Source organism: Microcaecilia unicolor, chromosome 3, assembly GCF_901765095.1.
Source record: "Microcaecilia unicolor chromosome 3, aMicUni1.1, whole genome shotgun sequence".
Taxonomy (NCBI): Eukaryota; Metazoa; Chordata; class Amphibia; order Gymnophiona; family Siphonopidae; genus Microcaecilia; species Microcaecilia unicolor.
This window is the reverse complement of record NC_044033.1, coordinates 13,561,191-13,585,315: the sequence shown is the minus strand read 5'-3', so window position 1 is coordinate 13,585,315 and position 24,125 is coordinate 13,561,191. Positions and strand designations below refer to the sequence as shown.

Below are 24,125 nucleotides of genomic sequence, written 5' to 3'. Positions count from 1 at the left end.
AGCCCAAATAATGAAAAAACTCCAAACCACCCAAAACACAGCAGCTAGACTCATTTTTGGCAAATCACGATTCGAAAGCGCAACACCACTTCGTGAAAAACTTCACTGGCTCCCAATCAAGGAACGAATACACTTCATGTCCAACCTGATCGATCTTCCAGCCAGAAACTGGACCAGTACTTCTAGAACATATCACAATCTTCATCTCCCTAACTGCAAAGGCCTTAAATACAAAACCTACTATGCATCCAACTTCTCTGTAATAGGCAGCCAACTCTGGAACGCCATACCTCAACACATCCGAAAAATCACTGAGCATCTACCCTTCCAAAAACTGCTGAAGACTTACCTCTTCAAACAAGCCTACGACCCGTCCTAATTCTCAAACATAACTCCACACCAATATATCACCCACATTCCAATCCCTTCAACACACCTCTGTCCCACTGTATGTAATTATCCCACTCTATGAAATTATGCCGTCCCTGCGACACTTTGTTCCATACTTTGTATCATCTCTGTGATACATCGTACCATACTGAACCTAAGCTAAGTAATTATGTCATCTGTTTGATACACTGTTTCCATCCCTGTATTATCTCTGTGATACTTTGTACCATACTTTGTAAGCTGCACTGAACCTGCTATTGAGCGGGGTATAAATGCCACAAATAAATAAATCTATAAGTTCCAAATTACAAATAACTGATTTTGTGGGTATGTTAGCATTATGTGAAAGGATTGAGACTCCTGGGGATCAAATGTGGAACAACTTTTCTCCTATGATATGAAATTATTGTTTGCTAAGTGTGCTAGATCTTTGCTCCACTTTTGTTATGAAGGACATATCTCCATTTTTTCTTGGGAAACTTACGGAATGGTTCAGTGATTGTTTATTTGGTGGATATTTCCCTTCTTCATGGGGTGAAATAGTCCTTGTTTCCATTCCAAAAAATCCTAAAGGAGATTTACAATCTGTTAGTTATTTTCAGCCTGAAGCTTCCATCCCTTTGGTTATGAGGGTCTTGGAAAGATATGTAGTGACATTATTGGAGGATTATTTTTGCAGTCACAGTTCTGAGATAGATTGGGTGCTCTCATTGCTTATGGAAAATCATTATTGAGTAAGGGACAAAATGCTATCATTATTCAGTTCGATCTTTCTTTGGCATTTGATCTGGTCGATTACGATCTTTTATTATTTAGATTGAGCGAGCTAGGTTTGGGTGGGGTTGTGCTTTCTTGGTTTAAAGGCTTTTTGGCTGAATAAGCTATATGGTGAAAAGGCAGAATTGTTTTCCTTGGAGCTGGAGGCCAGGTTGTGGGGTGCCCTGCGGGTCAGGAACTGGAGAAATTGAACATATCATTTTATATCTTTGCAGACGATATTACATTATTGTTACCTATTATTGAAGATTGGATTTCCATTCTGAATAAGTTGGAAGTGTGTGTTCAACACATTGATAGTTGGATTACTAATAATAGTTTGAAATTAAACTGTGAAAAAACTAAATTTTTATGGCTTGGACCTGAAAACTTAAGTTTTCCTCAAAATGTTTAATAGGTTTGGACTGTTTTGTCTTTGAGCAATCTACATGAATTTTGGGACTCGAAGTAGAGAGCCTATTGACTTTTTCTACTTATGTCAAATTAGTAGTACAAAACTCATTCTACACTCTGAGAAAGTTAAGAACTATTTGCAAATATTTTGGTTTTGACTAATTTAGGCTGTTGATTCAAGCATTAGTATTGAGTAAACTAGACTATTGTAATATTGTATTTTTCTACTGTTCAAAGAAGAGTGCAGTTATTGCAGAATACTGCTTCATGTTTGATATTTATGGTCTACAGGTTTGAATCAGTCACTCCTCTCTTAAGAAAGTTGCACTGTCTTCCAATTGAGGCAAGGGCTCAATTTAAACCGATTTTGGGCACCCTCAACTGCTTTCCATCGCGGGGATGACCAAAGTTCATGGGGGGGGGGGGGGGGGGGGAGGGGAGGTCGGCAGTGTAGTGAAGGCGGGACTGGGGCGTGATTAGGAGATCGGCGTTCTCGGTCGATAATGGAAAACAGAAGGGTGTTCCTGACAAGCACTTGGCCGATTTTACTTGGTCCTTTTTGTTTCACAACCAAGCATCAAAAAGATGCCCAAACTGACCAGATGACCACTGGAGAGAATCGGGGATCACCTCCCCTTACTCCCCCAGTGGTCACTAACCCCCTCCCACCATAAAAATAAAGTTTAAAAATACTTTTTTGTCACCCTCTATGCCAGCCTCAAATGCCATACTCAGATCCATCGCAGCAGTATACAGGTACCTGGAGCAGTTGTAGTGGGTGCAGTGTACTTCAGGCAGGCGGACCCAGGCCCATCCCCCACCTACTTGTTACCTACTTGGTAGTGGTGTACAGTTGTGGGGAGTGGGGTTTGGGGGGGCTCAGCACAGAAGGAAAGGGAGCAAAGTACCTGGGAGCTTCCTCTGAAGTCCACTGCAGTGCCCCCAACGGTGCCCGGTTGGTGTCCTGGCATGTGAGGGGGAACAGTGCACTACGAATGCTGGCTCCTCCCATGACTAAATGGCTTGGATTTGATTGTTTTTGAGATGGGCGTCCTCGGTTTCCATTATTGTTGAAAAACGGGGACGACCCTCTCAAAAATGACCTAAGGATGACCATCTCTAAGTTCGACCTAAATTTCATGATTTGGGCGTCCCCGACCGTATTATCGAAACAAAAGGTGGACGTCCATCTTGTTTCGATAATATGGGTTGCCCCTCCCCTTTACGGGGCCATCCTGCGAGGACCCCCTCATGAAAACCTGGGCGTCCCGTTTGATTATGCCCCTCCATGTGTCGTCAGCAAATTTAATTATCTGTACGTATCTATCCACATCTATTTACCTATCTATATACATCAATATTTGTATACTATCTGTAAGCCTTGGCATGCCCTTCCAAAGTCAAACTTGTCTAGCTATAACAGAAAAAGAGGTAATCTGCTATCCAATTAGCAAGCAAATAGCAGGATTGCTGAGGTCAAAAGAAACAAAACGTTGGTGGTCAGTGTAAGGGCTTTAGTTCACTCCAGGATGAACAGCTTTTTGGAAAATGTTGGAAAAATGATTCAATAGTTAAGATTTGAATCTGGCACTCCCTTAGGCAGGAACTCAGGATATATTTGCAGAACCATCCTATTGTTGAAAAACTTTGAACAGAGTGGATCAGTCATTAAGGCCTAGAGCTTACACTGACCTACTTTGCACGTCAAAGTTATCTGCTACCAAATATAAGATGTTCAGGTAAAATATACTAGCTTATGGGAACTTTTATTAGCTGGGTTAGTATCACATCCTGAAGTCCCAGGAAACCACAGGTGCCTTGATGGCAGGATTCAACAAGAACCAAATACAGTAAAACCTTAACCATCACCCTATTCTCCAGAACCAACATGGAAGTACTGGTTATGACCCCATGAAGCCAATAAATGTCCATACCAGGTTTAGAATTGGGATGTCTTTGAATTCAGGCTCACTGCTCTCCTAGATGAGAATGATGTCCCTGTGATTGATGCTAGTTATGAGGAGGCAGGAGACAGAAGTGTCTCCTCAGTTTCTTCCCACTTGAGTACCTCCAAGATGACATGGAGAGTTGATCCAAAGTGGCTACAGAGAGGATCTGAGGCATCAAACAGTGGTCTATGATCTAATCTGCAGCTTCCTCTGAGAAAAATATCTACCTTTCAGGGCATGACAGTGAGCTTGTTCTGCATATTGTACCTTGAGTCCGAAGATCACTGCCAAGAGAGTTTGCAGGCAGTGATCATCAGACTCATACTGGAGAAGCTGTTTAGAATGCATCATAGGTGACCCTGCCCATGTATTTTCTATACTCCTTACACTTATCAAAAAGGGTCCTAAAATCATGACATTTCACATGAAGAAACAAATATGATAATCCTGCTACCATATTCAGACTGCTGTGCATGTATCGGCTCATGAGAAGCTGGAAAGAAACAATGTAAGAAATAAGCATAGAGTTTAGGTAAACTTTTGTCTCAAGAAAGCCAAAGATTCAAGTGTCCATCCTATGGGTATTGAAAAATAGGTTCTTGACCTCTTAGGGAACCTTTTACAAAAGTATGTTAAGCACTTAGTAAATGGCACCCAAAGTTAGGCGCCAGGAAGATCCGTATTAAACTAGTATTCTGTAAAAGTTGTTCCGCACAGAGTGCCATTTGCAGAGTACCAGTTTAGTGTGGATTATGCATCCAACTTTGAGCGTCAGCACTTAAACCTGGTGATCCCACGTGTAGTCATACATGGAGTATAAGAATTAGTAGGCAGCATATAGAGCACAGATAGCCAGACTCTGCTTTATGCATCACACACACTGCTTACAGCACCTCTTCCTCTTCCCCCTCCCTAGCCTTATCATTTGAATCCTTCAAACCTCTAATGGGCTTTCATTGCTTCCCCAGCTATTTTATTGATCATAGGAGTCCTCTCCATGTCCACAATGCAGGTTAGTGTGCTGTACATTAAAAAAAAAAATTATGTGTGCCTTGGATTTGAAAAGGGCTGGAGAGGGAGAAAGGGAGAGAAAGCTGAATGGTGGGGAGAAGGGGAAAGGCCTAGATATGGAGAAGAGAGAAAGTGTGCTTTCCCCTTGCTAATGCATGTAAATCTAAGTGGGGGCACCATGAGAGAAGCTTCCTGCAATGCTGGCTCATTTCAGTCAAAAGTTTCACTTGATATATTGGCTTCCTCTCTTTTCTGTTTTTTAGGACAACCATAATGAATCTGTATGAGACGTATGTATGCAAATGTGCCCACAAACTCTTATTGCCTCACCATTTGCCCTCCGCCCAAATAAAAAAGTCAAAGTAAGCCCATGTTAGAAGGTAGTGACAGGTTTCCCCCTAGATCCCTCTCCTACTCAGAAGACATAAAAATATAAGATAAGTCATGCTGAGACAGAACAGAGTCCTCACTGTCCCGAGAGAACCCAACAGTGGCTATTCTGGATAACAAGTACCTGGAAGATCCCAAAATGTAGATCAATATCATATAGCTTGTTCCTAGAGAGAAGCGATAGCTTTCCCAAGTCTACTTGGCTAATCATTTAAAAAAAAATTTCCTCCAAGAACTTTGCCAAAACTGTTAGTCACCTTGATCGCATCCTCCAGAACACATTGCACAGCTTTATTGTGTACTAATTGAAAAATAATTTCTACAATTTTTTTTCCGTCTTCTAGTTTTTGGTTTCATGGAGTATCTTTTTGTTTTAGTATTATTTGAAAGGTTAAACCCTATTTAACTTTCCACCCCACTGATGAGTTTATAAGTTTGGCAATGATTATTGTAAATAAATTTCATATTGCTTTTAAAAAAGGATTGGAAAAATCCATATTCTGCTATCGAGATAGACATGGGGAAGCCATTGCTTTCCCCGGGATTAGTAGCATGGAATGTTGATACTATTTGGGTTTCTGCTAGGTAACAGGATACTGGGCCAGGTGGACCACTGGTATGACCCAGTATGGCTATTCTTATGTTCTTATGCTTGATAATTGATGTCCTTCTGTGACATATCCATCTACAGTAAAATGTTATATATGTACCAATTAAAATTTCATAAACAACAAATAGTCTTGAATGTTACTTAGATGAGTAGTAGGTAGAGGGAGTCAAGAAGAGCAATGTGCCTAGGTTATTGTGGCTTCCCTTTCAACAGTATCACATCATATAGCATATTTATCACTTGCATATGATTTATCTGATTATTATTTTATGTTGAGATTATAACCAGATAGGGAAAATCAGTAGTTGTTGAGGTGTCTATTATATTTAGATATAGACTGACTTACCTTTGGAAATAGTTCTCACAACTGGAAGAAACATTGTCATGAAATATACCCATAGTTTCTACTACTTTAGCTTTAACCTCAGCAGAACATGCAATATGAAATCCAGAGAGAAAGTAACTGGATACAGCTACCAAGGCCTGTTTAGGCCACCGACTGAACCAATCCATTGTGCAACCAGATATCAGACCTGGAAATTTCAAAGAACGGGCACGGAACTTCTCACCAACCTACAAATAAAACATTCAAGAATATAAAAATATTATATAATTAATGATCAAGTCTTCAATAGAAGATGTGTGGATTTTAATGGAAGATAAAAAGATCTGAAAGATAAAGAGGGGCATAATCGAACGGGGATGACCAAGGGCGCCCATCTCTAAGGACGTCCCGGCAAAGGGGCAGGGAAACCCGTATTATCGAAACAAGATGGGCATCCATCTTTTGTTTCGATAATATGGTCAGGGACACCCAAATCTCAACATTTAGGTCGACCTTAAAGATGGTCGACCTAAATGTTGAGATGGTCGACCTTAGAGATGGTCGACCCCGGTTTTCGACATAATGGAAACTGAGGATGCTCATCTCAAAAACGATCAAATCCAAGCCCTTTGGTCGTGGGAGGAGCCAGAATTCGTAGTGCACTGGTCTCCCTCACATGCCAGGACACCAACCGGGCACCCTAGGGGGCATTGCAGTGGACTTCACAAATTGCTCCCAGGTGCATAGTTCCCTTACCTTCGGTGCTGAGCCCCCAAAACCCATTCCCCACAACTATACACGACTACCATATCCCTAAGGGGTGAAGGGGGGCACCTACATGTGGGTACAGTGGGTTTCGGAGGGCTCACATTTACCACCACAGGTAACAGGTGTGGGGGGGGGGATGGGCCTGGGTCCACCTGGCTGAAATGCACTGCACCCACTAAAACTGCTCCAGGGACCTGCATACTGCTGTCATGGAACTGGGTATGACATTTCAGGCTGGCAAAGAGGCTGACAAAAAAAATGTGTTTTTTTTTAGGGTGGGAGGGGGTTGGTGACCACTGGGGGAGTAAGGGGAGGTCATCCCCGATTCCCTCTGGTGGTCATCTGGTCACTTCAGGCACCTTTTCACGGCTTGGTCGCATGAAAAAATGGACCAAGTCGGCCTAGTGCTCGTCAGGGACGCCCTTCTTTTTTCCATTATCAGCCGAGGACGCCCATCTCCTAATCATGCCCCAGTCCCGCCTTTGCTATGGTGCCGACATGCCCCCATGAACTTTGGTCATCCCCGTGATAGGAAGCAGTTGAGGACGCCCAAAATTGGCTTTCAATTATGCCGATTTGGGCGACCCTGAGAGAAGGACGCACATCTCCCAATTTGTGTCGGAAGATGGGCGTCCTTCTCTTTCAAAAATAAGCCTGATAGTGGATTTGACAGATAAGTGCTATACAATTTATTTTTTTTTAATATGAAAAACAAAACTAAAAACTAAAAAATAGATAAATATTGAAGAGGAGAATTAAAGCAATATAAATGCTGGAGGTTTTTTGTAGCTGATGAAGATTGTGGTTCTGTGAATCTTAAAGTGAAATCAAATTTGGACTACAGACATACAGAGGCTTTTTCCTCCAAAGTACGTTGCTTATGATGAAAGTTGCATAGGAAGAGTGTGACCTCTAAATAGCAACATCCATAATTGTAGACATACACTTTCTTCCCCTTCTGAAATACAGAATGACTGGAACATTGACTTTGAAATGTCAGCCACTCCCTGACCCACCCAGAATATGCCCCCTGCCATCTGGACATTCTGCAGGTTTGGGTGGCTGTAACCCAGCTCTGTAAAACTGGCATTTGGATGTCTAAAATACAAATACAGCTTCTACAATAAGCTCCTTTATAATTCTTCACAAATGTTAAAAGTATGTGCATACTATTCCCTGTAAAGGTTTGTTGAATTTTCAAAGTATGGGTATACTTCCACTTCAAAGATTATCCTTCTTAATGTTTACAATTGCTTTTTAGCACGCACAAATTTTCTGGAATCATTTACATGAATATGGCCAAATTTTCTATAGTAAGCCTTTTACTACAGTGTGTTAAAGGCAATTCTATAAAGTTCATGCTCACATTTACACGTGTTAATGTTTAGAATATTGACATATGCGTGCACCAGGGGTTGGCTGACAGTGGTCAGGGCCCCAGGGCAGTAAGGGTCATTGGGGCCTCCCCTGGCCGCTGCCCGTCACCCTACCGCTGCACTGCCGCCACCCTCCCCGGTCCTACCTTGAAGGGCCTGGTGGTCTAGAGGCTTCTTTGGGGGCAGGAAAGAACCACACTCTTTCCTGCTGTCATGTGCTGCAACAGGCAACTGGGCAGAGCCTCTGGGGCCCCCTAGAGCCTTTGGACCCTTGGGCACTGCCCGGTTGCCTGAATGGTCAGTCCGCCCTGATGTGCACATATACATATAAATTCCAATGTTCTCCCTATGTGCTATTCTGCAGACAGGTGGAGCTCCCACTTACATAGGTAACTTACAGAATATTGGAAGTAACATACATCTCTATGGCCAATGTAAGCACAGAAGCTTACATGATAGGCATGCCTATACCAGATTGCACTTACAGTCTTACAGAATAGGCTCCAGTGTACAGCCTCAGGGCACCTAAATGGAAGTGCCCAGCTCTAAAATTACCCCCTTAGATGCCTGGAAGGAGCCTTATTCTATACATGAACATAGATGCCTACAGTGGTGACACAGAACTGATGGAAATGCTGCAGATACGCATGGAACTTACACTATTCTATACCGAAACCATGCTCCACCCATGCCCATCCATCTTTATGGCCCCCTTGCAAATACACAGAAGGGCATTTTCGATATGACGTCTAAGTTGGATTTTGGACGTTTTGCACTAAACATCCCAAATCCAAATATCAAATGTAACCATTTTCGAAAAATGAAAAATGTCTATCTTTTTTTACGAAAATACCATTTCGAACAAAGGTTTATGCCTTATATGTTTACCTTTTTAGGCCATTTTTTGAAAATAAAAAACCGCACGTTAAAAACATTCAAAATCAGGCCATCGGGATGTAGGAGGGGCCAGCATTTTTGGCAGATTGGTACCCCAGACATTCTAGGAGAGACCCAAGGGGCACTGCTGTGGACTTCATAAAAATGCTCCCAGGTTCACAACTCACCATTGCTTCCTTATCTTGTCTGCTGAGCCCTCCATAACCTACCCACTACCCTAACTGTATATCAGTACAATAGCCCTTATGGCTATATGAGGGTACAGTGGGTTTTTATTGAGTTTTGGATTGCTCACAGATTCCACCACAACTGTAACAGGTAGGGGGAGGTAAGGGCCTGGATCCACCTGTCTACAGTGCACTGCACCCACCACTACAACCACTCCAAAGGCCTGCATGCTGTTCTAATGGACCTGACTATAACATCTTAGAGGCTGGTGAGTACTATTTTTATTCACATTTTTTTTTGGGGGGGGGGGTGGGAGGGGGTCAGTGACCACTGGGTGAGTTAGTGGGGGTCATCCCTGAATCCCTCCAGTGGTTATCTGGTCATTTAGGGCACCTTTTTGTGTCTTATTCATTAGAAAAACATGTCTACACTAGAACGTTGAAGTTTTCACCCTAGACATTTTGGTTTTGTTCCATTATGGCTGTAAAACGCCCAAGTGTTAGGCATGCACTAATCCCACCTTCAAAATGCCCTCATCACGCCTCTTTGTGATTTGGATGCACTGCAGACAAATTGCATAGACAAACGTCTACAAAATAGGTTTTGAAAATACCGATTTGGATGTTTTGAGAAGAAATTCGTCCAAATGCTGCTTTATGACACCTTTTGGACGTTCTTCTCTCTCGATAAAATTCATCGCCAAAAAATCATCGCTGAACAGTATTCTATAAAGGGCATTCTGAGATGGCGTCCTTTATAGAAATGCTCAAAGTGCCAGGATCTGCACTCAACTTTGGGCGCAAGGATTTACCCCAACTGAACTTGGTATAAATCCTAGCACTATTTTATAATACCGTGCACATCTTAAGGGAGCATCCCGGACCCACCCATGTCCCTCCCATCATTATGCCTCCTTTACAGAGCCATGCAGAAACACTTAGGTGCTGTTCTGTAAATGGGCGCATGTGTGTTTTCACGTGGACCTGCCATTTCTGCCCAGTTTCAGCGCTTTGTATCCATTAGAACATAAGTACATATAAGTACATAAGTAATGCCATACTGGGAAAAGACCAAGGGTCCATCGAGCCCAGCATCCTGTCCACGACAGCGGCCAATCCAGGCCAAGGGCACCTGGCAAGCTTCCCAAACGTACAAACATTCTATACATGTTATTCCTGGAATTTTGGATTTTTCCAAGTCCGTTTAGTAGCGGTTTATGGACTTGTCGTTTAGGAAACAGTCCAACCCCTTTTTAAACTCTGCTAAGCTAACCGCCTTCACCACTTTCTCCGGCAACGAATTCCAGAGTTTAATTACACGTTGGGTGAAGAAACATTTTCTCCGATTTGTTTTAAATTTACTACACTGTAGTTTCATCGCATGGCCCCTAGTCCTAGTATTTTTGGAAAGCGTGAACAGAAGCTTCACATCCACCTGTTCCACTCCACTCATTATTTTATATACCTCTATCATGTCTCCCCTCAGCCGTCTCTTCTCCAAGCTGTATAGCCCTAGCCTCCTTAGTCTTTCTTCATAGGGAAGTCGTCCCATCCCCGCTATCATTTTAGTCGCCCTTCGCTGCACCTTTTCCAATTCTACTATATCTTTCTTGAGATGCGGTGACCAGAATTGAACACAATACTCAAGGTGCAGTCGCACCATGGAGCGATACAACGGCATTATAACATCCTCACACCTGTTTTCCATACCTTTCCTAATAATACCCAACATTCTATTCGCTTTCTTAGCCGCAGCAGCACACTGAGCAGAAGGTTTCAGTGTGTTATCGACGACGACACCCAGATCCCTTTCTTGGTCCGTAACTCCTAACGTGGAACCTTGCATGACGTAGCTATAATTCGGGTTCTTTTTTCCCACATGCATCACCTTGCACTTGCTCACATTAAACATCATCTGCCATTTAGCCGCCCAGTCTCCCAGTCTCGTAAGGTCCTCTTGTAATTTTTCACAATCCTGTCGTGATTTAATGACTTTGAATAACTTTGTGTCATCAGCAAATTTAATTACCTCGCTAGTTACTCCCATCTCTAAATCATTTATAAATATATTAAAAAGCAGCGGTCCTAGCACGGACCCCTGAGGAACCCCACTAACTACCCTTCTCCATTGTGAATACTGCCCATTTAACCCCACTCTCTGTTTCCTATCCTTCAACCAGTTTTTAATCCACAATAGGACATTTCCTCCTATCCCATGACTCTCCAATTTCCTCTGTAGCCTTTCATGAGGTACCTTGTCAAACGCCTTTTGAAAATCCAGATACACAATATCAACCGACTCCCCTTTGTCCACATGTTTGTTCACTCCTTCAAAGAATTGAAGTAAATTGGTCAGGCAAGATTTCCCCACACAAAAGCCATGCTGACTTGGTCTCAGTAATCCATGTCCTCGGATGTGCTCTGTAATTTTGTTTTTAATAATAGCCTCTACCATTTTCCCAGGCACCGACGTCAGACTCACCGGTCTATAATTTCCCGGATCTCCCCTGGAGCCTTTTTAAAAAATGGGCGTTACATTGGCCACCCTCCAATCTTCCGGTACCATGCTCGATTTTAAGGATAAGTTGCATATCACTAGCAGTAGCTCCGCAAGCTCGTTTTTCAGTTCTATCAGTACTCTAGGATGAATACCATCCGGTCCAGGAGATTTGCTACTCTTCAGTTTGCCAAACTGCCCCATTACGTCCTCCAGGTTTACCGTGAAGTCGGTAAGTTTCTCCGACTCGTCCGCTTGAAATACCATTTCCGACACCGGTATCCCGGTGAAGACCGAAGCAAAGAATTCATTCAGTCTCTCCGCTACGTCTTTGTCTTCCTTGATCGCCCCTTTTACCCCTCGGTCATCCAGCGGCCCAATCGATTCTTTTGCCGGCTTCCTGCTTTTAATATACCGAAAAAAAATTTTACTATGTTTTTTTGCCTCTAATGCTATCTTTTTTTCATACTCCCTCTTGGCCTTCTTAATCTGCACCTTGCATTTGCTTTGACACTCCTTATGCTGTTTCTTGTTATTTTCAGACGGTTCCTTCTTCCATTTTCTGAAGGCGTTTCTTTTAGCCCTAATAGCTTCCTTCACCTCACTTTTCAACCAGGCCGGGTGTCTTTTGGACTTCCGTCTTTCTTTTCTAATTTGCGGAATATGTATGGCCTGGGCCTCCAGGATGGTATTTTTGAACAGCGTCCATGCCTGTTGTACAGTTTTTACTCTCTTAGTTGCCCCCCTAAGTTTTTTTTTTTTACCGTTCTTCTCATTTTATCATAGTCTCCTTTTTTAAAGTTAAACGCTAACGTATTTGACTTTCTGTGTACAGTTACTTCAAGGTCGATGTCAAAACTGATCATATTATGGTCACTGTTATCAAGCGGCCCCAGTACCATAACGTCCCTCACCAGATCATGCGCTCCACTAAGGACCAAGTCTAGAATTTTTCCTTCTCTCGTCGGCTCCTGCACCAGTTGCTCCATAAAGGTGTCCTTGATTTCATCAAGGAATTGTATCTCTGTAGCGTGTCCCGATGTTACATTTACCCAGTCTATATTTGGATAATTGAAGTCACCCATTATTATCACATTGCCCATTTTGTTCGCGTCTCTGATTTCTTTTTATCATTTCTGTGTCTACCTGCTCATCCTGGCGAGGCGGACGGTAGTACACTCCTATCACCATTTTTTCCCATTTATACATGGAATTTCAACCCACAGTGATTCAAAGGTGTGATTTGTGTCCTGCTGAATTTGTAATCTATCGCTTTTCTGTGCCAAACACTCAGCACAGAAGTAGCACCTACCGTCAGGTACCGTATATAGAATTCCCCCGTACGTAAAGCTAAGCTGGTATTTACAGAATGGTGCTTAGCAGAATTTTGGAAGTTACATGTGTATGTGCACAGATGCATGAAATGTCTTTATTCTAAACTAGAGCTGTATTTTATTTATTTATTTGTTGCATTTGTATCCCACATTTTCCCACCTATTTGCAGGCTCAATGTGGCTTACAATTTTCCGTCATGACTTATGTCATTTCAGAATACATATACAATTGGTCATATATATAGAACATGAATTCTAAATGAACAGTCAGGTAAAAAAGGGAAAATATACAATTGGTATCACATATTGAACATGGATTGCATATTAAAATTAAACAATATGATATAGGGAGAACATAATCCGATTGTTAAGTAAATGATGGTGAATTACAGTTCCGATTATAAGTCGTTATGGTATGTCTTATTAAAGAGATGTGTTTTCAGTGCCTTACGGAAGTTAATTAGGTTACAAATTATTTTCAGGTCAAATGGTAGAGCATTCCACATTTGTGAACTCAAGTATGAAAAGCTAGATGCATGTATTAGTCTGTATTTTAGACCTTTACAGCTGGGGAAGTGAAGATTTAGGAATGTGCGTGCCAATCTTTTAGCATTCCTGGGTGGTAGGTCAATAAGATCTAACATATAGGTTGGAGCATCACCTTGAATTATTTTATGCACCAGAATACATATTTTGAAAGTTATACATTCTTTAAGAGGAAGCCAGTGTAAGTTTTCTCTTAGGGGCTTAGCACTTTCATCATTTTAATCGTGATTAATCACATGATTAAAGACGGGCCATAGCCAGCTGTTCATGGGGGTGGGCACAGGGATGAGTGGGGGACACATTTCCTTCCCCCCCCCCCCATTAGATATCTTACCTTTGCTGGTGGGGATGCCAAAGCCAGTCAAAGAAATCCACTGCCCAACTGTCCACCTTCCTCCTTGTGCTGACTAATGCAGCAAGGAACTCAGAAAGGTGTCTCCAGCCGCCGATACTGGCACTCCCAAGCATGCTCAGTTCATGCACAAACGGAGCATGTTTAGGGAGTGCATCAGTGCAAGCGTTGGTGGCTGGAGGCAGCCCACTGACTTCCTCGCTCCTAAGGCAGTATGAGGAGAAAGGGGGTGACTGAGGAAGGGAATTTCTTCAGCTGGAAGGGCTTCAGTCACTCCACCAGCCATTGAATAGGTACTGTAACTTTGGGGGGGGGGGGGGGGCTTCATCTATTCTCTCTCCCAAGTGCCCCCCTGTGCCTTCACCTGTTCTCTCTTTCTCAATCTCCCTGAGCCCCTCAGTGCCTTCACCCATTCTCTTTCCCTGTGCCTTCACCCATTCTTTCTCCCTGTACCCCCCATGCCTTCACCCATTCTCTCTCTCCCTCCATGTGCCCCCTGTGCTTTCACCCATTCTCTCTCTCTCTCCATGAGTCCCCCTATGCCTTCACCCATTCTCACTCTCCCTCCATGAGTCCTCTTGTACCTTCACCCATTCTCTCTCTCCCTCCATGTGCCCACTGTGCCTTCACCCATTCTCTCTCTCCCTCCATGTGCCCCCTGTGCTTTCACCTATTCTCTCTCTTCCTCCATGTGCCCCCTGTGCCTTCACCCATTCTCTCTCTTCCTCCATGAGTCCTCCTGTACCTTCACCCATTCTCTCTCTCCCTCCATGTGCCCCCGTGCCTTCACCCATTCTCTCTCTCCCTCCATGTGCCCCCTGTGCCTTCACCCATTCTCCCTCTCCCTCCATGTGCCCCCTGTGCTTTCACCCATTCTCTCTCTCCCTCCATGATTCCCCCTATGCCTTCACCCATTCTCACTCTCCCTCCATGAGTCCTCCTGTACCTTCACCCATTCTCTCTCTCCCTCCATGTGCCCACTGTGCCTTCGCCCATTCTCTCTCTCCCTCCATGTGCCCCCTGTGCTTTCACCCATTCTCTCTCTTCCTCCATGTGCCCCCTGTGCCTTCACCCATTCTCTCTCTTCCTCCATGAGTCCTCCTGTACCTTCACCCATTCTCTCTCTCCCTCCATGTGCCCCCTGTGCCTTCACCCATTCTCTCTCTCCCTCTATGTGCCCCCTGTGCCTTCACCCATTCTCTCTGTTCCTCCATGAGTCCTCCTGTACCTTCACCCATTCTCTCTCTCCCTCCATGTGCCCCCTGTGCCTTCACCCATTCTCCCTCTCCCTCCATGTGCCCCCTGTGCCTTCACTCATTCTCTCTCTCTCCCTATGCTCCCTGTTCCTTCATCCATTCTCTCTCTTTCCCTGTGCCTTCACCCATTCTCTCACCCTGTGCCTTCCTAGATAACCTTATTTTTCTTGGTAAATTCCTTTGATAGTTCCTCATATTGCCTCCACTCCTCTTTTAGAAGCACTAAACAAAGGTAAATATTTTATGCTGCATTTTTCATTTGCAAAGCAATACAACACATACATCTTTGTATATGTCAGACACAATTTCTGAAAAAAGTCTTTCTTTGGCCTTTTAATCATGCTCTTTCTCCTTTCTATCCAGCATCTCCTCTCTCTCTCTCTTTAGATGGTCCACCTTTGGCATCTCTGAAGCTGGTGAAATGAAAGTACACATGTAGATTTCATTTTGAAATCTCTGGACCAGACATGCAAAAACACTTATAAATTTAGTTGCAGCTGCTAAGGGCCAGGTTCTATAAATGGCGCTCAAAATTAGGTGCCAGAAAAAAAAAAATCAATGCTAAGTACTATTCTACAAATGGCTCCAGCGCAGATCTCGCACCTAACTTTGGGTGCCCAAGTTAGCTACACTGACCCAGTATTCTGTAATTACAAGTGCAAAATTTTTGGAATGCCCCTGACACACCCATGCTCCTCCCATGGCCACACCCCCTTTTGAGATACACACGTTAGGTGCACTGCCTTATAGAATGGCGCACAGCCAGATGCACATACAAATATTAATGAGTGCCAATTAACATCAATAACTGGTTGTTAGCACCCAATTAATGTCATTGAACTCTTTAAGCAATTCATCTGTATGTGCATCTTGGTTGCGCACACAGATTTGGGAGCGCAAATCTGGGCGCCATTTGTAGAATCCGAGAGTAAATGTGTAAGTGCTCTCTCAGTGAATTTTCAGTGGCACTATCTGTATAATACCACTGAAAATTTACTGAAAGGTCACTTACATGGATATTGCCACTCAAAATTCTCACAGATTGCCCCAGCATGTTAGTGCCAGGGTGGAGCAAGGGCAGAGCCTGGGCATTATTCCTAACTCAGTGGACAACCAGTGTTATTCAGCACAAAGGCTGTCCTAAATTAAGCCACATAGCTAAATGGATAGAGGCTGAATAATACTGCTATCTTTGTAGCTAGTGGCTGTCAGCAGTGTGTATGGATATACAGAGCTGAATATATGTTTGTTTTCAACACCTTGGCTGCCACACTAGCTGTGTCTAATTCCATATTTTGTAGGTATTTCAAGGTAAGTGCAAAGTATACGAGTACAAAACTTCTCATGTTCCCCTGCTGGTCCTCACGTTCAATGAAAATCTCATAGGTCTACACAATCCCCACAGAGCTTCATTATTGACCTCATAATCTCTAGGCTGGCCTGATAGTCATATGGCCCTGCTGTGTGCTGCAATGGGGGTGATAAGGTTTGATTCTCAGATGTGTAAGGCTGCCAACTGGATTCAGATTTGCAGGACAGGGTTGATCCAGTTTTCAGCTTACCTCAGTGCATGCTGGGACTTGTAGCCTTGCTTTTCATAGGGAATGCAATTAGTAAAAATGAAGATTTCTGACACCTTGATTTTGTCTCTCTCTCTCTCATAATAAATGATAGATTCTGACTGAGGTTGAAACTCAGTTGAGAGGAAGGCAAGCCAGGTCAAGAAGTATAAGCTTTTTAATTTTTACATCATCTGTAAGTTCATAGAAAAAATATAACTCAGCCAGCAAGAGAATGTTGTCTAAGTTTCAGTTCAATGACTTGTTCTAAGTCACACAGACAATGGAAGAGAGGAAGTGGAACCTGACTTTCCCCTATTTATCCACTGAGCTCTATTGTCAGTTCTCTTTTATATTGTACTATAGAATTAATAATTTTGGAAGAAGACTCACAGGGGAAAAGCAGAGCACAACATGCAGGTTCTTCCTGGCCCGTGATATAAAATATTCATAAAGATTATCATATGTTGGAGGGTGACGAGGCATTTCTTTTTTCATTACTGCTATCAGTCCTTGTGTGATCTCATCCAACTCATCACGAGCAAATAAATTAGAGATCTATAAAGGAAACAAACTTGTTAATTCATGATTATAGCTACGGAACTAAATAATTCATTTTTTCTTAGGAAGACAAGTGAAATGTGACCTCTGGAGTATCACTTCATGACATTCCTTAGCTGTAAGACTTGCTTTCTGATGACACTTACTCAGAGATGGGTCAAATGATTTGTTTCTCCTGCACCCTTCCAACATCAAGTTTTTCAGTAAACAACCACTACATCACATTCAGACTAGTATTGCATAAACCTTTATGCGGGTAATTTCGCTTAACATTAAGGGGCCTAACCACATAAACATAAAAAACTCCTCCTTTATCTTACACGTGTAAGATAAAGGAGATCTTACATGTTTAAATGCTGATTCAGCATTTTTACAGGAGCCCCACTTATTGGTTTCTGATACCCAATGACTTAAGAATACCAAATACACCCCTTTAGCCTCCTCCGCTTTTTCCCAGAAAAAAAATGGGGCATCCATAAAACTATACAATACACCATAACACAACAGATATCAGACAACTGTGGAAGATGGGTAGGACTGTCCTTATTTATTAATAATCACCTCATCAACATCTTCAATATTTATGCTCCCAACTCAGATGATCCTCTTCATGATGTAACAGCTGCAATAGCTTCCCTAGGTTCTGCACCTGTAATTTTAGGGGATCCAAAAACAGATAGGAAATCTAACTCCCCTTATCAAACCACCAAAGCAAGTTCCACCATTACAATTCTAAAAAAATCTCTAGTCCTAATAGACCCTTGGAGACTACTCAAACCAACAGAAAGGGATTACACCTTCTTTTCTCCTCCACACAAAAGCTACTCTAGGATCAACTTTTTCCTAACCTCTAAACAACTTATGCCTCTAGTAAATCACTCCGATATTTTTAGCCAGACCATATCTTTCAATAGTTTAACTCTACCTCCTCCACAAAGAAACTGGAGATTCAATCCATCCTTACTGGGGGATGAACAAATTGTTGCATTACTAAGAACTAAAACAGAAGAATATTTTACACACAATCCCATGGCAGATTACTCTTCTAGTTCCTGGTGGGACGCATACGTGGAGGGGCATAATCGAACGGGGAAGACCATCTCTAAGGACGTCCCGGCAAAGGGGCATGGAAACCCGTATTATCGAAACAAATGGGCGTCCGTCTTTCATTTCGATAATACGGTCGGGGATGCCCAAATTTCAACATTTAGGTCGACCTTACAGATGGTTGACCTAAATGTTGAGATGGTCGACCTTAAAGATGGTCGTCCCCGGTTTTCGGCCACAATGGAAACCGAGGACGCCCATCTCAAAAACGACCAAATCCAAGCCCTTTGGTCATGGGAGGAACCAGAATTCGTAGTGCACTGGTGGTCCCCCTGACATGCCAGGACACCAACCGGGCACCCTAAGGGGCACTGCAGTGGACTTCACAAATTGCTCCCGGGTGCATAGCTCCCTTACCTTGGGTGCTGAGCCCCCCGAACCCCATTCCCCACAACTGTTCACCACTACCATAGCCCTAAGGGGTGAAGGGGGGCACCTACATGTGGGTACAGTGGGTTTCGGGTGGGTTTTGGAGGGCTCACATTTACCACCACAAGTGTAACAGGTAGGGGGGGATGGGCCTGGGTCCACCTGGCTGAAGTACACTGAACCCACTAAAACTGCTCCAGGGACCTGCATACTGCTGTCATGGAGCTGGGTATGACATTTCAGGCTGGCATAGAGGCTGGCAAAACAAATTTTAAAAGTTTTTTTTTAGGGTGGGAGGGGGTTGGTGACCACTGGGGGAGTAAGGGGAGGTCATCCTCGATTCCCTCTGGTGGTCATCTGGTCAGTTCGGGCACCTTTTCACAGCTTGGTCGCAAGAAAAAATGGACCAAGTAAAGTCAGCCAATTGCTCGTCAGGGACGCCCTTCTTTTTTCCATTATCGGCCGAGAACGCCCATCTCCTAATCACACCCCAGTCCTGCCTTCGCCACGGTGCCGACACGCCCCAGTGAACTTTGGTCGTCCCCGCAACGGGAAGCAGTTGAGGACGCCCAAAATCAGCTTTCGATTATGCCGAATTGGGCGACCCTGAGAGAAGGACGCACATCTCCCGATTTGTGTCGGGAGATGGGCGCCCTTCTCTTTCGAAAATAAGCCTGAAAGCGACCATGAGATATGTAATATTAACTGCACTGCAGGAATCAATGAAAAGACTAAAAAAGAAATACTAGTTTTGGAATCAGACATTAAAGACCAGATTCTATATATGGCACCTAAAAAAATCCACATGGAAAACATTTCCAACTAAGTGTAGTCCATAAGCGGCACCTAGATTTAGGCACAGTGTATAGAGTATGCTTAGTTGATATCCCAGCACCTAAAACTATGCACATCCTTTTATACCAATATAACATAGTAGATGACGGCAGAAAAAGACCTGCATGGTCCATCCAGTCTGCCCAACAAGATAAACTCATATGTGCTACTTTTTGTGTATACCTTACCTTGATTTGTATCTGTCATTTTCAGGGCACAGACCATATAAGTCTGCCCAGCACTATCCCTGCCTCCCAACCACCAGCCCCACTTCCCACCATTGGCTCTGGCACAGACCGTATAAGTCTGCCCAGCACTATCCCCACCTCCCAACCACCAGCCCCGCCTCCCACCACCGGCTATGCCACCCAATCTCAGCTAAGCTTCTGAGGATCCATTCCCTCGGAAAAGGATTCCTTTATGTTTATTCCACGCATGTTTGAATTCCGTTACCGTTTTCCTCTCCACCACCTCCCACGGGAGGGCATTCCAAGCATCCACCACTCTCTCTGTGAAAAAATACTTCCTGACATTTTTCTTGAGTCTGCCCCCCTTCAATCTCATTTCATGCCCTCTAGTTCTACCTCCTTCCCATCTCCGGAAAAGGTTCATTTGCGGATTAATACCTTTCAAATATTTGAACATCTGTATCATATCACCCCTGTTTCTCCTTTCCTCCAGGGTATACATGTTCAGGTCAGCAAGTCTCTCCTCATATGTCTTGTAACGCAAATCCCATACCATTCTCGTAGCTTTTCTTTGCATAGCTTCAATTCTTTTTACATCCTTAGCAAGATACAGCCTCCAGAACTGAACACAATACTCCAGGTGGGGCCTCACCAACGACTTATACAGGGGCATTAAAACCTCTTTTCTTCTGCTGGTCACTCCCCTCTCTATAAAGCCTAGCAACCTTCTACTTGCAGCCACCGTCTTGTCACACTGTTACGTCGCATTCAGATCCTCAGATACTATCACCCCAAGATCCCTCTCCCCTTCGGTAGCTATCAAACTTTCACTACCTAACACATAGGTCTCCCGTGGATTTCTACTCCCTAAGTGCATCACTTTGCATTTCTTCACATTGAATTTTAATTGCCAAACCTTAGACCATTCTTCTAGCTTCTCCGAGCGAATTCCATTCACCACCACCCTCTGGCGTCTGTCCGTCAACCAGTTCCTAATCCAGTTCACCACTTCGGGTCCTATCTTCAGCCCGTCCAGTTTATTCAAGAGTCTCCTGTGGGGAACCGTGTCAAAAGCTTTGCTGAAATCTAGGTAAATTATGTCTATAGCACATCCATGATTCAATTCTCCTGTCACCCAATCAAAGAATTCAATGAGATTCATTTGGCACGATTTCCCTTTGGTAAAACCATGTTGTCTCGGATCTTGCAACTTATTGGCTTCCAGGAAATTCACTATTCTTTCCTTCAGCATCGCTTCCATTACTTTTCCAATAATTGAAGTGAGGCTTACTGGCCTGTAGTTTCTAGTGTCTTCCCTATCACTTTTGTGAAGAGGGACCACATCCGCCGTTCTCCAATCCCACGGAACCTCTCCCGTTTCCAATGATTTATTAAACAAATCTTTAAGAGGACCCGCCAGAACCTCTCTGAGCTCCTTTAATATCCTGGGGTGGATCCCGTCCGGTCCCACGGCTTTGTCCACCTTTAGCTTTTCAAGTTGTTTATGCACATTCTCTTCCATGAGCGGTGCTATATCTACTCCATTTTCATTTGCACTTTTGCCAGTCCATCGCGGTCCTTCTCCAGAATTTTCTTCTGTGAAAACAGAATAAAAGTATCTATTTAGCAAATTTGCTTTTTCTTCATCATTATCTACATAGCGGTTCGCAGCATCTTTCAGTCTCACAATTCCCTTTTTTGTCTTCCTCCTTTCACTAATATACCTGAAAATAAAGGCTAAAGAGTTGGCGTTCCTGAAATACACAAAAACTCAAGAAGCCGAACACAGAGAGGAATACCAGAGGAAACTGAAAGAAGCCACGAGAGAGATACGTCTGGCGAAAGCGCAAGCAGAAGAAAAAATGGCTAGAAATATAGGAAGGGGTAATTTAAAGGGAACTGCCATACCATCTTAAATTTGATACTGACTGTGAAACTACACATGTAGTGTATATCTTGATGTGCACTTGTCCAATGATATATGTAGGAAAAACATCACGATCCCTCAAAAATAGACTTAGCGATCATAAATATAATTTGAAACATTCTCGTGTAGAAGCACCAGTGGTGGCACACAGTATAGAAAGAACGCATAAGTTTGAGTGCAAAAGGAACAACGTTGGATTTATAGATTAAAATCTTTAATACCTAACGGGTTAAACAACCGGGTAGAATGGAAAGTTTTTAAATGATTTTTTAATGTTTTTTTTCACAACAGCAATACCATTCTATGTAAAGACAGATGAGTTAAATACCTATGTAGAGGAGGCAGTTCCCTTTAAATTACTTATGTACCCTGATTGGCCGACAAATAGAACGTCAGGTTTAAAACGCCACCGCCATTTGGAAATGTGCTAAACATAAAAGCCAACGGCGACACAAAGATAGGAGTAATAACATATGTAGAATCAATCCATGAGAACTTTAATCTCTCAAGATACTACACGTTATGTATTTGCTTACAGATTGCTGTAGAAGACTTTGGGTTCAGCTCCTAAGGAAGCAACTGCGAAACAGGAGCTCGCTGTCGGGCGTACCCATTAGTTTCAGAGCATACAGCAGCTAAGTACGAGTTTACTTACATTATAAAATATGACCTAAGTAGATTGATAAAGTTTGAAAATTGAGGTTTTTTTGATTGGTGACGATACTCGCCAGCATATGTACCTAATGAAAAGAAATATTTCAAAGTATACGCTGAGCGATGCGGTCCACTGAACTGCTAATATTAGCAACAGTGTGAACCGAGTATCTGAAGTCTTTTCCTCGAAATATATAAGATATCAAGAAGAGAGATTTACTTGCGAGTAGTGGACTTAATAAAGTTGTATTAATGAAATTAATTAACCAATGGGAAATGTCACTTGGTAATTGTTTTAACAAAAGTGGAAAATTAAATAAAATAAATAAAGGGCCTCTTTTACTAAACCAAGCTAGTGATTCCTGGCTCAGTAAATGAGCTGCAGCCCATTTAATTGAGTTGCCTTGCATTTGCCATATGGGAATCGCTAGTGCGGTTTAGCAAAAGAGGCCCAAAGTGATTTGTTGAAGATCACAGAGAGAGTAGGGTCTTAAGAGCAGAATGCCATTGGGGGATTAGCTCCAGAATCAGGGTTCCCACAACAGTGCACTGCCTCAATCCTTTGTGCTGAAGAAGTGAAGGAAGACAGCTGCAAGAGCAAGGTGGATCAGAGTGCTGGCGTGGGGTGTGGGTTCATTTGACATCTTGCTGCACTAGTTTGTCGAATAAAAAGGTATTAGAACCTTTATTGATAATTATTTCTGCATACTCAAAAAAACTACTATAGTTACAAGACTACTTTACTTGTTATAACTAATTTGATATGTTTGATGCCATACCTCTCCTGAAGATAAGACATTATTAAGATATTCCAAAAATGATTCATCTTTGATCTCATTATCTGTGAAAACAAAAGTGATTCCTTTTCCTTCGGCTCCAGCTACTCTATATAGCACCTTCAGGTCATCAGTTAGATTACTTATGTTATAAGACCTGGAAAAGAGAAAAAACCATGACTAATCATTTTCATGTAATCACACTTTTCTTTAGGGAATCACATAAAATGTGCAGAAACAACTAAGGAATACAACAACTACTACTACTACTTAACATTTCTAAAGCGCTACTAGGGTTACGCAGCGCTGTACAGTTTAACAGAGAAGGACAGTCCCTGCTCAAGGAGCTTACAATCTAAAGGACAAATGTACAGTCAGTCAATACAACAGCTAATGCCATTTTTAGCGGTGTAGTTATTAATGTGGGCTACAGTTGATATATAAAAATAATGTTCAAATCAATTGATCATTAAAGTTTTTGCAAAGATTATTCATCAATAGTTATACTGAAATGGTTTGTTATATATATTTTTATTTTATTTATTTTATTTGTAACATTTCTATCCCATATTTTCCCACCATATTTGTAGGCTCAAGGTGGCTTCCATGGTTCCAGAAAGCGAAGATACATAGCTGTAGCAGGTATTTTCCGAGAACAGCAGGCTGATTGTTCTCACGTGTGGGTTGACGTCCGCGTCGGCCCAGGAATCGGATGCTATTTTGCAAGCAAAATCTGAAAAAAATCTTTTTGGAGTCTTCTGACGCGCGAGCAGCACGCACCGCACATGCGCGGCCATCTTCCCACCCGGCGTGTGAGCGTTCCCGCTGAGTTAAATCAAAAGGCAAATACAAGAACAACAACTCCAAAAAGAAGGTGGCGGGCTTGAGAGAACAGCCTGCTGTCCTCGGAGAATACCTGCTACAGATATGTATCTTCGCTTTCTTCGAGGACAAGCAGGCTGCTTGTTCTCACGTGTGGGGTATCCCTAGCACCCAGGCTCACTCAAAACAATGAACATTGGTCAATTGGGCCTCGCAATGGCGAGGACATAACATAGACTGACCTAAAACCAAAATTAACTAACTGAGAGTGCAGCCTGGAAAGAATCAAA

The 24,125-nt window shown here is 42.9% G+C and overlaps 1 protein-coding gene across 1 annotated transcript in view; it reads right to left on the bottom strand.

Moving 5' to 3' along the window:
- Nucleotides 1–24,125, bottom strand: part of DNAH8 (dynein axonemal heavy chain 8) — a 1,267,128-nt gene that overhangs the window by 247,808 nt on the left and 995,195 nt on the right. The window contains 3 exon segments of the mRNA XM_030199255.1: nt 5,867–6,093; nt 16,991–17,155; nt 23,017–23,170. Of these exon segments, the coding sequence (XP_030055115.1) occupies nt 5,867–6,093; nt 16,991–17,155; nt 23,017–23,170 (546 nt within the window).